This window comes from Myripristis murdjan, chromosome 15 (assembly GCF_902150065.1).
Source record: "Myripristis murdjan chromosome 15, fMyrMur1.1, whole genome shotgun sequence".
NCBI lineage: Eukaryota > Metazoa > Chordata > Actinopteri > Holocentriformes > Holocentridae > Myripristis > Myripristis murdjan.
In genome coordinates this window covers 25,678,832-25,694,245 of record NC_043994.1, presented here as the reverse complement: position 1 = coordinate 25,694,245, position 15,414 = coordinate 25,678,832, and the positions used below count along the sequence as shown (strand labels likewise).

At 41.5% G+C, this 15,414-nt stretch overlaps 2 protein-coding genes across 4 annotated transcripts in view; one reads left to right on the top strand and one right to left on the bottom strand.

The window, feature by feature from the left end:
* The first annotated feature begins 702 nt into the window (after positions 1-702).
* On the top strand, positions 703-8,409 carry eif3s6ip (eukaryotic translation initiation factor 3, subunit 6 interacting protein). The gene is made up of 15 exons (XM_030070859.1): positions 703-862; positions 1,237-1,279; positions 2,141-2,351; positions 2,490-2,569; positions 3,045-3,106; positions 3,196-3,265; positions 3,410-3,483; positions 3,828-3,999; positions 4,494-4,648; positions 4,889-5,059; positions 5,480-5,613; positions 5,862-6,035; positions 6,309-6,498; positions 7,764-7,844; positions 8,205-8,409. The coding sequence occupies exons 1-15, from the start codon at positions 839-841 to the stop codon at positions 8,274-8,276; spliced, it is 1,713 nt and encodes a 570-aa protein (XP_029926719.1). The 5' UTR covers positions 703-838; the 3' UTR covers positions 8,277-8,409.
* Positions 8,410-9,285: 876 nt separating this feature from the next.
* The window catches only part of cdh23 (cadherin-related 23), a 187,738-nt gene continuing 181,609 nt past the window's right edge, over positions 9,286-15,414 (bottom strand). For all 3 annotated transcript variants that reach the window (XM_030070567.1, XM_030070566.1, XM_030070565.1), the window contains 7 exons: positions 14,426-14,505; positions 14,237-14,277; positions 14,035-14,095; positions 13,126-13,255; positions 12,679-12,798; positions 11,877-11,987; positions 9,286-11,277 (listed from right to left, as the gene is read on the bottom strand). In XM_030070567.1, coding sequence (XP_029926427.1) covers positions 10,936-11,277; positions 11,877-11,987; positions 12,679-12,798; positions 13,126-13,255; positions 14,035-14,095; positions 14,237-14,277; positions 14,426-14,505 — 885 coding nt within the window. In that variant the 3' untranslated portion in view covers positions 9,286-10,935. The remainder of the gene's footprint in view (positions 11,278-11,876; positions 11,988-12,678; positions 12,799-13,125; positions 13,256-14,034; positions 14,096-14,236; positions 14,278-14,425; positions 14,506-15,414) is intronic.

Genomic DNA, 15,414 nt, shown 5'->3' with positions numbered 1-15,414 from the left:
CAAGTTAATGCTTGTAGGCTACTGAAATAATAAATAATTTCTTTTGATAGCCTTGGTCAACTAGTGTTTTTTCTCCTCAGGGTTATATCACTGTTTAGGCCGGCATAGATCTTGATATTAATTCATAGGCTGCATCCACAGAAATTAAGTATTAAATCCGTTCAGTTTCTATGGCTGCATCATAAGAAATAGTCCAGTCATTTTATGACTCAAGGTCAATACATTTTTTATTTGCTTTAATGTAAGTAGGCTAATCAACTCAGCAATTTTCATGGTGATACCTAAATGTTAAAATTTTTACCCTATTCACATGAAAAAAAAGTTAATAGGCGTTTGAATGGGCTATATTTTGGTCTTTTTTTGAAACTTTCCCCCAGTGGGATTCTTCGGGGCTTTTTTTTTCCCTCACTCGGGACATGTCGAGGATACAAAATCAACTGAGTTTGTTTCTGTTGCAATTTGTTTGACGTTGACCCCTTATTTGGCTTACAATTACTGGACTAAAAGCATTTATGAAACGTAGTAAATTATCATTTAAATGAACATATTCATTCATTAGTAAGTGGTGTTTCTGATTTTTTTTTTCTTTATATTTGTGATTGTTTACCTCTTGTTGAGCCTCACCACTCACCACGCCTCCGTGCTCGCGAGCCTCTGCGCGCGCCCCGGTCTCCAGTCCGCCGCTATCCCACAATGCCGCTGGGTAAACCGTGCACGCCACACAGCTCCTTCCTTCCGGTTTCCTCTCGGCTCTCCGGCGCCTGCTGCGTGTTTCAGCGGAGCTCACATCCCTCTGTTTCACTCCGGCGTGTCGCCAGGTTGAAGTTACTCCGGCATCATGTCATACCACGACGAGGAGGACGTTAGTACACGCTCCGATTTATGTATTTTAACGCGTTCATTCACGTGAAGAACGCTGTAAGATGACAGGCTGAGTAGCGCTAGCAGGTTAGCTGGCCGGCTAACTCACCGGTATGATGCAGCGGCTAGCCGTCAGCTAACGTGATGGTGATGGTGATGGTGATGACACCTGCCTTATTCATGACCAGCTGGTAGCCTGAACATCAGATTACAGGCTCAAAAACGGAGAAATGAAATAAAATCGATTTGCTATGATGTTGTTTTCTGTCCATGTTGCATGCAAATCAGGCCGCAATTAGCCACATAAGCTAATTCTGCTATTAAAACCCTAAACTAACTAATGTGCCATTGATCTGTGTTTTCTTTCCCCCACAGTATGATCCTTATTCCTACCCGAACGACTACGACTTGCACACTGGTTAGTAAACATGTATTGCATTATTGCTGATCACCTCCATTTGCTGTGAATGTGTATGGAGTAACTGGACACAATTAATTACTGTGTATGAATTCATTTATCCGCACATCTGTTATGATTTGGAACGAAATACCCCTACATATCAGATCAGCCACCTCCGTCACACAATTTAAACGGCACTACACATATTTTCTAGCAATAAACCAAACTTGCACCCACTAGCAATTAAAAACTGAGGCTCACCCGTGGTTATCAAAGAGCTCAAGTTTGGTGGATCTTTAAAATAGTATGGCAATATATATATCCATGTATGTATATACGTATGTATGTATGTAGGTATGTAGGTATGTCTGTGATATGTATAGGGATTTTAGTATATGTAGACCGTATGCATAGATAATATATTGTATGTATGAGCTATGTATGTATGTACATTCATTGGATGGATGAGTGTAATGTGCATATGTTTGTTCGTTTTCCTATGTGTGTGTGTGTGTGTGTTCGTGTGCTTGTGTGTGTGAGTGTGTTTGTGCATGGGTATGTGTGTGTAGACATTAAGTTTTGGTTATAAATGTTTCTGGATGGGTAAAGGTGAAGTTCAGTTGGCCGTAAAAGCACAACACAGGCCTAAACTATGTACTGCCTCCTATTGTATGCCCAACCCTATGCCCATCTGTTCTCTTCTATGTTTATTATGCACTTAATGAATTTGATGTATTGTTTTACCATAGGAACCTGCTGAAAAACAGTTCTTGAACTGAGTCAGGCTAGTCTGCATGGAACTGTAATGTTGCATTGTGACTTTCCTTTAAATAAACTTAAACTTAATGCAGTACAGTGAGTTTGTTGGTTTCCTCGCAGGTGACCCCAAAGCAGACCTGGCCTACGAGCGGCAGTACGAGCAGCAGACCTACCATGTCATCCCCGAGGTGATCAAAAACTTCCTGCAGTATTTCCACAAAACCATCTCGGACCTCATCGACCAGAAGGTTTACGAGCTGCAGGCCAACCGTGTGTCGAGCGAAAACATCGAGCAGAAGATCTACGAGATCCAGGATGTCTATGAGAACAGGTGCGTTTAAGTCAAAGCTTCTCCCACGGGTGATGCTGTCATCGTCTTTAGCGGAGAGGTCAGAGCTGTGCTTTGGGTGATGAGGCTTTGTGGTGACATGGGACGTCCTCTCGCTTTTTGTTTCCTCTCCGTCTTTAGTTGGAACAAGTTGACTGATCGTTTCTTCAAGACGTCCCCCTGGCCCGAGGCTGAGGCCATCGCCTCCCTTGTTGGCAACGGTGAGTCTGTATAAGAAGATGTTTTATTCATCACCCCTCCTCTTAGCTCACTTACTGCAGGAGTGTGTAATGGTTGTTTATGTCAGTCCTACTGGATCCTGTGTCTTAACTAGAGAATAACAAATAACAGCTTGGGCAAGAACCGAATGTCATCTGAGAACATTAAACTGAGGCAATTGATACAGCATGATGTTGCAATAGTCGGTGTAGCCATATTGTATTGATACATGGAAGAGAAGTATCGATATTGTATCGATGTTGACCTTTGGAGACATTATTTGCAGTTCAAAAAGGTAATACATCTGAATACGTCGCAATATATGTTATAACAGTTTTCAGCATATTGCAAAATGTTTAAAATTGCAGTAATATCGTGTTGTGTCTTAAGTCCCGCCAGTTAACGAGGCAGTTAACTGAATTGTAATGCCAGCAGCGTAAACGTGACATGTCGTTTTTTGCCCCTTATCTCCTGCAGATGCTGTGTTCCTCATTCTCTATAAGGAACTGTACTACAGACACATCTACGCCAAAGTCAGCGTGAGTGGTTTTAAAACTTACACCTGCACAGTTTAAATACCTGCACAGTGTTTGGACTTTGTTGTGAATATCGTTTTCTTGATGATCAGGGTGGACCAACTTTGGACCAGAGGTTTGAGTCTTACTACAATTACTGCAACCTCTTCAACTACATTCTTAGTAAGTTATAGACATGTTCCTTATCTTTATATTTTCCACATGTTATCGACTGCCAGTGTCATATTGTAGTCATTACTTACTTTTTGAATCTGTTGGGATCATAACAAAGACCAGTCACACCAATACTTCAATGTTTGTAAATAGATGCTGATGGCCCCGCCCCCCTGGAACTGCCCAACCAATGGCTTTGGGACATCATTGATGAGTTCATTTATCAGGTAAATTAAGTTTATTCTTTTTTTTTTGTTTTGTTTATTTTATTTGCCAAAATGCATGGCTGAGACACAGTGAGAGGAAAAACTAATGATAAAATAGGATTTTTAGGGTTTGCTTTAATCTGCATGGACAATAACATTTACTGGAAAGTGTATATAAAAGTATTTTCAAGTACTTTTTATGATTGATTGCTTTAACCATTATGATTAATTAATTTCTTTTTCACGGTATACCCCATCCCTTTGACACCTGTTTAACAATCCAAAAACATTTAGCGAATGCTACCAACTTGAAATGTCGGTCTTGAAAGTAAAAATGTTAACGATCTTACTCCTCCCCTCTCCAGTTCCAGTCCTTTAGCCAGTACCGCTGCAAGACGGCCAAGAAGTCGGAGGAGGAGATCGAGTTCCTGAGGAACAACCCAAAGATCTGGAATGTCCACAGTGTCCTCAACGTTCTCCACTCCCTGGTGGACAAGAGCAACATCAACCGCCAGCTAGAGGTCTACACCAGCGGAGGTACAAACTCACAGGAAAACCTCATTGATCCAAAACTGATCAAACTGGTGAAATGTCAGGAAAAGATTCAGGCAATATTTGTAGAGCGGGGAAAACAAGGTGGCCTTAAGGATTTTGATATCTGTATTTGATTTAATTTAAGGCCATAGAAGCCTCTTAGTGTATTTAAAAAGCACCTTAAAATGCATTTGAAGAGGTTTCAATCCAAAAGAAGGGTTGTTTCCTTAGTTTACTTTTGAGAAACTAACCTAGGTCTGTATACCAAGATTGTGATTGATCTAGATGTTTTGCAGATATTTTTTTCCCCCCACTTTTTCTGTTTACTTGGTTGCTAAATTTGGCATAAATATTCTCAAGGATTTAAGAAATCCACAGAGAGGCTTACAGTAAAGTTGTTAGATCCTGTAGACACCTTGACAAAGTAAAGGTTAGATCTAATCAGTTAAAGATTTACATGTTTGGCAGCTAACATACAATACGGCGGCGTGTTTCAGGGGACCCAGAGAGCGTGGCTGGAGAGTACGGACGTCATTCCCTCTATAAGATGTTGGGCTACTTCAGCTTGGTGGGGCTGCTGAGGCTGCACTCTCTGCTTGGTGATTACTACCAGGCCATCAAAGTCCTGGAGAACATTGAGCTCAACAAAAAGGTACAGTCTAGACAACATTATTTTGTCCAATTAATGATTCACACGCCTCACCGTCTGCTTTTAGCAAAATTAAGAATAAGTGGTTGTGATTGCTTTTGTTTAATCATCCCATTCCTCCTCACAGATATGGCTTAGTTTTGTTAGATTCTCAAATCTGGTATCTTTTCAAAGGCTGCATCTTTTTGCCCTGCCCTGCCCTGCCCCGACACCCATGTCCCTGTTTTGTTGCCTGTCTTCCAGAGTATGTACTCCCGTGTGCCTGAGTGCCAGATCACCACCTACTACTACGTGGGTTTTGCCTACCTGATGATGAGGCGGTACCAAGACGCCATTCGTGTCTTTGCCAACATCTTGCTCTACATCCAGAGGACCAGGAACATGTTCCAGAGGTCCACGTACAAATATGAGATGGTCAGTCACAACACAAGGCTAGCTTTCTGTTCTAGCTGAAGATTCTCCTATAGCCTTTATAGATGTTATTAATGAAAGGATCCTGCACACACATTTTGTGTCGGCAATCAAATCCACATTGAAGTAATATGAAAACTTGATCCTCATACCACAGTCTTAGAGGTGTGCTAATTTTGTCCAACTTGCTTTTATACAAGAGTACCTATGTACATCAGTTTTATCTTAATATTTAAAATTGTGCTTTTTGAAGTTTTCATGTGAGTCAACAATTAAGTCAAAGATTTTGTAGATTTTGATGCTGTGATTTAGGTCCTGATGTGGGCACACTTATGGATCAGTTCCAGGATGTTTGAAGTTTAAGAATAGCTCTTATTTGGACATCAATCATCCAATTATTTTCATGTCTGCCTTTTTTCACAGATCAACAAACAAAATGAACAGATGCACGGCCTGCTGGCCATCGCCCTCACCATGTACCCGATGCGCATCGATGAGAGCATCCACACGCAGCTGAGGGAGAAGTATGGCGACAAGATGCTGAGGATGCAGAAGGGGTAAGGAACAAACTCGGTCTGCCTCACTCTGCTGTTCTTCTGTGCTTTATTTATTCTAATTGCCTGGTTTAATCAGGGGTAAAACAAACTCTGTCATACTCTGGGATTCCACTGTCTTGCTTAAGGACATTTTAGCAGGGTGGATGCTTGTTAACATTGTGCTTTTGGTTGAAGAACACCCTGTAATTACTCCGCTGCTGCATGATCTTGATGTTGAAATGATATGAAGTTTCCCCTTTCCCCCTCAGAGACCTGCAGGTGTTCGAGGAGCTGTTCAGCTTCGCCTGTCCCAAGTTCCTGTCGCCCGTGGTGCCAAACTACGACAACGTCCACCCCAACTACCACAAAGAGCCCTTCCAACAGCAGCTGAAGGTCTTTGCTGAGGAGGTGCAGCAGCAGGCGCAGCTCTCCACCATCCGCAGGTAAGGAAAATGTTCAGTGTGTGTGTGGGATTGAAATGGACTTAAATTCTGTAAGGTGTGAGCTGAATTCAGATTTAGCCTGACGGGTTTGGCAAACAGCTCATAGATTGTTTTCTTAGCCTGTTTGTTGTAGCAAACATTTGAGATTTATAGACCAAGGCAAAAGTATGTTAAATCGGTTGTGAATTACTCTCTGGAATTCAATATTTGACTCAGGCATGTTTGCATTGTGACAATACTTGGCCGTAAAGTTGGCATTTTGTGTCCTTCCAGTTTCCTGAAGCTGTACACGACCATGCCGGTGGCCAAGCTGGCGGGCTTCCTCGACATGACCGAGCAGGAGTTTCGCATTCAGCTGCTGGTCTTCAAGCACAAGATGAAGAACCTTGTGTGGACCAGTGGCATCTCAGCCCTGGACGGAGAGTTCCAGTCCGCCTCCGAGGTCGACTTCTACATTGACAAGGTGTGTTGTGGTGTCTGAAGTGGAGGCTTTTTTAGCCGTCATTCTCAAAAGATGCCAGAAAGACGTTATCAGTTCTGAGGTTTTCTCTTAAGTATTGTGAATCAATATTATGAATTGTGAATGAGTCTTTTGACTGAAGTACATGGTCAAGTATTAATATTGTATCACAGACGTGGGCATGTCTGATGGTGGTAATGGAGAAAAAATCTTTGCAGTCACTGCATGCTGAAACAGTGCATTCCTAGTGATCACACAAGGACCAGAATGCATAAATGGGATTACTCTCAATACTCTTCCACATTAACTTGTAACCTAACTTTACTTTTTGTTTGTATCCTTATTCTTTTGCTGGTGGAAAAACAAAATTAAAGTCTGTGACTGTTGTTTCTGCATGTAGGCTTTGGATTCTACCTGTGGTGAGCCAGTAAATGCTAAGACAGCTTGAACATAGACTATAATGTTAATACACAGGGAGTACGAGCTATTAACATGTACAAGGCATTGCAAAGGGGTTTTAAGTAACAATAAAGTACTTTAATGGGATACCATTCTTAGTGAATAATGCCATGACATAATGAGCTATTTTTAATGGCAGTAATGTTGTAAAGTAACCCAATGGTAGGTGAGAATATCTTGAAATAAGGCGAGGTGTAGGAGCCATATATTTAATTTGTGCTTAAATACAATATTCCAAAGAGCACCAGGTGGCTCACAGTAAAGGCCGAAGCTGCCCACAGGACATTTAAATTTATGCCAGTAATCACAGGTGTTGCAAATTGGAAGGAAGCAAACAGTTTTTCACCTAATTGCAGTGGCTGCTGATTGGGCTGAACTGCTTAGACACGTGCTCAGACTGTACCCAGAAAAGATGGTATTCTCTTTTTACCAGCACTTTAAATTATAAGGCGTTTATTTTCTCACTGTTGTCCATATAGCACTGCTCTGTAGTGTGCATCACTTCCAGTAAGTTTCCAGCACAGGATTACATCAGATATAGCCATACAACGTTTTCCGAGCACAGTCAAAAACCGTTTGTTTCCCTTTTGCTCGGAGGGATATTATATTTAAACACAAACCAAATACATGTTTCCCACACGAGGCAGTGGGTGGAAGACTTCTCAAGAACTCTCTTAATCACTGCTTATTTGTTTCATGTTGTAGAAGAATACATGGGGAATATGAATCACAGCACTTCCAAGTAGTTGTGTGTAATGAATTAATAATGAATGTGTGATCAGCATTTTGTGTCTGCTTGGTTCCCTCAGGACATGATTCACATCGCCGACACTAAAGTGGCCCGTCGCTACGGAGATTTCTTCATTAGACAGATCCACAAGTTTGAGGAGGTGAGTCATGATCATCCATGCCCCTGACTGTGACAGAAGTAGAACTTGATTATTATTTTGATGCATTAAACAAAAGTTTGCGTTCTTTTCGTGCAATTTTCTACAGATAATTCTTATTTCTTGGATGACATGATTTTATTCGGCATGGAACGGTATAGAAAATGTTTTACATCGAGTCTGGTGTCTGAAGTGTCAAAAGTGTTTTCAGTATTTATAAAACTCCCAAGCAAACACAGCACTTTCCTATGACTTTCCTTTACCAGCCTTATTCTCTAGAGATTTATTTCAAAAATAAGAGGTGAGGTCTGACTTATTTTCTGTGTGAAAGCCTGACTGTAATGCGCCCACGTCTCCCTGCAGTTGAACAGGACGCTGAAGAAGATGCCGATGAGCGGCGGCTCCGGGGGATCGGGCAATGCCTTGGGCCGATAAGTCTGACCAGCAGCGAAGACGACCCGGTGTGAACTCTGCTCCCTCGGTCTCTTTCAGATCTTTTGACAATTATTGATGAAGCTTTTTTTTCTATGTAACCTGGAAAAAATAAAAGGATGTGGTGCGCTACAAAAAAAAAAAGCTTTTGTTATTCTTTTACTTTTGACAGTTTGGTCATGATACCATTTCATTGCCTGTTTCACCGGGATTCAAAGTTGGATCCGGGGACTCCTAGGAGGCCTTGAGCGGCTTCCAAGGGGTCCTCAAGCAAAATAAAGACTTCATTTAATTCACTAGAAATCTCTTATCACACAAAAAGTATGAATGCTTATTTTAACATGTTTTAAACGCACTGCTTTGAATTTATTTGTCAGGGTTCAAATATTTTAACACTTGGAACATTTCAAGACTGATAATGTTTTCACATCAGGATCCTTAAGTTAAAATTATTTCAAACAGGGGTCTGCGGCTTAATCAAAATCAACCTGGAGGTTTGGGAAATTAAGTTCATGAAAAAGGAGAGTGGTTTACAGAGGCTAAAGAACCACTAGATGTCAGCATTAACCAGCCAATTAAACCCTCTCAGTACTGCATGGGTCTGATTAATAGAGAATATTCTGCTAGTGCTGTGTTAATTATATGGCCTTAACAAATCAGTTTAACAGGGTTATTACGGCATACATGTGAGGTTTAAGTTTCTTTTGTGAGGATTTCATATTTTTTCCCGTGTTTTTTTTGGTTCTCTTGCACTGTCCCGTGTGTTCTGGGTTTTTTTGTTCTTGATGTATCTGTATGAGTACAACGCAAATCATTCAGGGGTCAACGTTAAGATGCAGCAACCTTTTTGTGTCTTGAGTCACTAATGTTTCCCAGCTTCTCGTCCCAGACCTCTCAGTGTCTGCCAGGATCTTTTAATATCCTGCTCTCGAGGCCCAGGAGTCATTCTGCTGCTTCGGTTGCCATGTTGTGCTTGGCTGACATCCCATGATCCCACTGATCCAGGTCAGAGGCCATTGCATATTTATTTTATTATCACAGATCATCCAACAACATTTCCCAACACAGATCTCAGGGCTGGTGACAATAAATGACAAAAAATAAAAACTTACAAAATGGGAATATAAAAATAATGTTAGAAACACACCACTCATCAGAAACTGTCAGTTGCTATACAAAGGAAAACAGACAACAACAAATGCCACCATAGCACAATATACACATACTCCAAACATCCATAACTGTTCTCTACCCATTTTGGTAAGCCAGCATTTTTCTTCAAAAATATTTTTAATTCCATCACATATTCTCTTTTTTAATATTTTCTATAAAATAAAAAAATAAAGCAAACACTGCTCATTTTGAGCATTTACTCTTTTACTCTGGTGGCAGTGTAAAGTCTATTTGTGGGCACCTTGCCATCTTTCAGTCCCCAGATGTGGGATCATTTCTTTTTTATTTCTAGTTTTTATTCCACATATTCTTACAAGTCCATACTAGGGCTTTGTTTTACTGCCTTTGACTTTGATATCAAATGTTTCATAAAATGTAAGAAGGTATTTTTTTTGTTTTTGCTTTTTTTTGTTGTTTTTTGCTGTGGCCCCAATCTTTGAAACACTCATCCATAGTTTCTGTCCATCGTCTTCACAAGACAAATCTTTCAAGTAACAGTGAATGGTCACCTTGTACATGTTTGGCTCATTCCATGCTGAAGATGTTGGGCTGGAAAAGTGTCTGAATACTCATTTTTGCCCTGCAAACTGAATGTTTTTCTCCTTTGTTGTTGTTCTGACAAACCTTTCTTCAGCAAGGCTAACATTACTAAGCCAGGTTCATTTTCAATGAGCCAAGGGACCCTTTCTCTCATGGTGTTAGCTGAGGAATTTATTCTTATGAACGTTACTCAGGGATGTATCAAAGTGCTCTTGTTCGTATTAAAAGTCCATGTATCTGAAAGACAAGGCTCCTCTGTAGCTCTCCTGCTCCCCCATCCCCTTTCAACACTGATTGCATTATCTTACATGAAAAAATATCAGAGCATGATAAAGAATTGCATCATTTTCTCAGTGTCCCATTGATGGCCATTCGCTGGTCTGAGCGCGTGTACCTTCCTTTTTTTCAGTGTGCGCATTTGTGTGTGTGTGTGTGAGTGAGTGTACGCAGTCCAGGTACGATTTCAAAAGGATGAAGGAGAATGAGGCACCCTCTGACAATTATAAGGTCGTGGTTCAACAAGCATCTCCCATAGGGAGGCTTTGTCTCTCTCTTCCACCCAGCTCTTTGGATGAATGTCTATGAGACAAGTTGGTTTTTGTCTAGCAGCATGTGGCAGACAAAGTGCCCTGCTTATGATGTTCCATTTATTAAAGGTCATTTGAATAATCCTGCTCTTGAAATGTCTATCTTGGGACCACCTCTGGTATAAAAACCACCCAAACCACCTATTTGGGAGTGAGTGGTCTCGCAGACCGTCTCACTGATGTGCTGAGGTTGGTTGTTCTGAGGTTGGTAGTTGAGGTTCCCTAGACTACACACACTCCTCCACCAGCCCCCCCTCCAAAAAGCTTCCCCAACTTTGTCAGGTAGTAAATGTGGAGGCAGGACGGGGCACAAGGACACACACGAGTCGTGGTTTCTTTCAGACCAGCGAGGCCTCGGCTAGTCATAACTCAGTGATCTCCAGAGGACTCGCCGACAGGGTGTCCCCGTCCTTGTTGCGGTGCAGCGGGGTCGACTTTGCCGACTCTGTGCGCGCGTTACGTTCCGAATACAGCCCGCCGTCAGCGTTCAACGCCTCCAGAGAACGCGCCAGGGCCCGCTGGTCGTCCTCGGGCAAGCTGTTGAGGTCCGAGGTCAGAAGTGTGCCTGTGCTGCCGTGGACCACGTGCACGCCCTCAGGACCCCTCAACTCCACGGGGAGTTTGTGTTTGAAGCGCAGAGTTCCACGACCTCCGCCCATGCCGAGATGCTCATCCTCATCATCATCCAGGTCACTGTGAATCAGCTGTTGGGGTGAGAGAGGGAGAGAATGACGAGATGAGAATCAGGTGCTGATTAATAATGTGGAAATATGACGTATTAAGCAGGTTCACAGAGATTGAGCACCTTTGGAAGAAACAGGTTGAAAGGCTGGAAAGAGTTAAAAACAGTCGAAGAGAAGTTTCGAGGAAAAAGTTAGTATTCAGCTCCAGTGAAAAACAAACCTTGGTGTAGTTGAAATGTAGGCAGACCTTGTTTAAACAGCATCTGGAAATAAATCTTAAGTGTTTAAAGAAAACTGATAAGGGTGTAATGCTGCAGAGCTTTTGATTGTTGAGTTGAGCTCTCAGTCATAAACAGCTACACTGAGTACAAATGCTTTCCAGTTGTTGCCTAATTCTTTGTGGCACATGTCATCCATCTAGTACCACTGTCAGCTCAGCCAAACCCTGGAAAGTATTTGTAAAAGCTGTTTGGCTCAAGGTCTGGTTCATGCGAACAGAGCGAGAAGCAGTGAGAGCAGACGTCAGAGGGGGGGAAGAGAGGAACAGAAGATCGCCCTCTAGTGGTGGCAAACAGGAACAGTGCAGCGGCAGGTGCAGAAGCTGCTTCTCCAAGCCCCACCTCGGTGATTGATGAGTGATCTCCCTGGCTGGTGGACTTGGTGACCAATCTGGCTGCAAAGAGCTTTTTCAACCTCAGGTAGTCGTCCAGGACCACCTTGAGCAGGGAGCCCTGACAGGACGGCAGTTTGGATCAAACATAATCTACAACACCAAACTCAACACATTCTCACTCGCTTTAAAAGCACGTGATGTTTCACCAAAGTCATTAATGAGAAGCCAAAGCGGTAACATCTAATGTCTAATCTGGGATGAGAGGAAAACACACACACCATAAACTAAGACAAACTAGGCTGGCTGTTTTGTTTTAATGCTGAATCTATCAACCGTTCAAACACTGACAACAAAAAAAATTAGCAGATAGTGCTTAAAAGATACACGCTTGTATGTAGAAACAGTTAAAAAAAACATTATGATTATTTTTATGTTTTATTTTTTATTGGTTTGATGATGCCACCAACCAACATCACATGCTGGCACACACTGACTGAAAGTGCACAATTATGTTTTCACTGCAAACACTGGGTGGTGTAACAGTGACAGTAATAGTCCAGTTACTTGTAAACAGCTGAAATCAACTGTGATCGTTTTTTGCAGCATTTAGCTCGACTGATCGCCATCTGTTCTGCTCTGTTTGACAAATCCTCTCTACTTTTGGGGGTTTCTCTCTGTTTTCTTCTCCTGACGTACTGGAGAGGGTTTTGCGATCCACTCATTGACCTTGTCTGCTGATGTATTTTGAAAATGGATTTAGTGTTCGTACACGATGTCCCGGACTGATCTGACACAACCTGGTTTCTCACCTTGATGGGCCCCTCCCTCATGATCTGACCCAGCTTGGCGATGTTGTCGTACTCCTGAATGGCGGCTCTCAAGTACCGGTCATCCTCAGGCTTAGCTTGAGGCTCTCGGCCAAACGTGCCCTGTGAGGGTAAAACACACACACACACACATACACTTATTTAGAAATACTGCAGGGGTACAGCTGTGTAATGGGGGGTGACTGAGAGGGCAAAGCCACAGTGAAGGATATCGACTCATGTAATCCTGAGAATGATGGCCATGCCGCTTCCTCTCTCAACATTACGGCCTGGAACATCATGTAATTTACAAGCCTCCGTCGCCTTGGCGGTACTGTGTCTCTGTGTTTTTTTTTTTTTTGTGGTGAATGGATTTTTATCGCTTACCGTGAGGAATACTGAACGTTATTTGCGGAATATGAGTAAAAACATATGAACGGCGGCACTAACGTGAGTGCGTGCGGGGCTGTTCCACAGGTCGGTGATCTCGCTCAGGTTTTCGGGCAGGTCGTCCTCGTGCTCGGCCTGGGCCGCCAGCTCCAGGTTACGGCAGAACGGGTCAAGCCACACTGGGTTGGCCCTGCAGACGCACGAAACAAAAACCAAAAGAAAAGATAACAATAAAAATAGAAAAACAAATAAAAATGAATACACAATGTTAAGAAGGATTTTTTATTTATTAGGCTGTGGTTTGGTTTGCATCATAGTTCAGCTTAAAAATGTTGACCTGACTCAGAATTCAAGGTCTTTCTTTTTAATTTAAACAATTTGCCAACATTTTAACACAAAAGCTGAATTTTTTTTTTTTTTGCCAATGTAATGCGAAGGTTGTGAAATGTAGCAACAGAATGTTTTTGTTACGAGGCCTAACATTTTTATGAATTAAAGCAGTGTCCAATATTCAACATTATCAAAGTGTTCACTGTAATTTCACACTGAGCTACAAAATAAGAGCTGTGGTGAGAAGAAAAATCACAGTTCACCACACATGCATGGTTCGGTGAACCGAGGACTGCAGAATCATAGTTTTCGGTTTTCATATGAAATCATTACACCACTAGCTGTTTTAAACATTTAATTTTGTGAGCCCTAAAATAAATGTGTGAAAAAACTGCACTGCCTGAGAAGACTGAAATAAATGTTTTGGATTTTATTAGATGTTATAGCCCTTGAAGCCACAGGAATCCACTTTACTTGATCTTAAGAGCTGGTCAAGTCAAAACTCATAATATCTGGAAAAATACCAATGCCAGTTTTAGAAAAAAAAAGTACTTTTGCAAATGAAGTCATTTAAATGGAGCATTAAAAAGTATAGGCATTGTGGCGAAACAGCTGTGCAAAGCAAAAATGCAGTCTCACCCCTCAAAAGAGTACTTGTTCGTGTTGGGCATGTCCAGGATATCCATGAGACCCTGGTTCCCTGGTTGGAAGAGGAGAATAAATAGATAAGAAATATAGTCTTGCTGCAATCAGATGACATGCTGCAGAGGAGCAGATGGTAAGAGCCACATCCTGATGTGACAGCTGGTGGGACGGTCCCATCGACACAGCTGCTTCTCACCTGTGGACCCGGCGACGATGGCTTTCAGCTTCCTCTTGTGTCTGCCACACAGGAAAGACAGAGGTCACAAGACGATAAACATGTTGACATGTCTGCTCACAATTAAGAGCTTCAAAACAGTTTAGAAGACTGAGCGGTTCTGGTACAAGTCGGTAGACAAAAGCACAAAGCGTGTCGAGGGATTCTTACACTCTGCGATAATGCCAGTTCACTGTGATAAACAAAATGCCAGCCAAGAACAGCAGCACAGCCAGGATAATGATGACCAGCTGTGAGAGAGAGAGGGAGAGAAAGGGAAACAGAAAACCAGAGTTAGTTAACCGCATTGTGAGACCGTCTTTGGGTCTGTACAAGCCCGTAATGCAATAACTGCTGACAATGTCATAAAACTAAATGTAATGAAGCCCATAATGTAATAAAGTCTTGAGCTGGCATTAGTAACAGCTTTGAGGTCATTACATTTTTTGGCTTGTTAACCTTTTTTTTTTTTGTCTGAATAATGTGATAATCACACACAATAACTGTGACAACTATAAACAAAATCTTTCTTTCTGTCTTTCTTTCTTTCTTTCCCAGAATCACTGCATGTTTATAATCCTCCAATAATGCTGACTTTTATTTCTTATTCCGATACCCACTGTTCACATACAAGGGCCACATTTTGTCCATTTTGTAAGTAAGAATAAGGATTTATTGCATCTCTATTGATCCTGATCGATAGTATTATGCCTAAAGGCTACAGCTAGTGTTGCAAAATTTTGACGTTGCCCTGAAAGGCAACACTTTATATTAAGGTCCCTGTAATACGTGTTAGTTAATAGGTGATAAGGCCCTAATAAATACTTAATAACATGCTTATCAGTGTTGATAAACAAATTTATCAAGTTTGACCAGCTTGCCTATTATGTCATTGTTAAACCTTTACTAAGCTTTTTTCTAACACAGCAAAACAAAAATAAACAAAAATAAATAAATAAATAAAATTAGAGTGTCTGAGTGAATTTCAGATACCTTATCAAAATCAAAGACTTCGGTGAAAATGATTATTACTGGGAAGATTAATCAACACTTACACTTACTAAACCAACGATGTAATGACTCGTCAAAAACGTAACAACATATTAATTATTGGCAAATCTGTTATCACATCACCGGCTTCATTGCATTTAGGCTTTTTT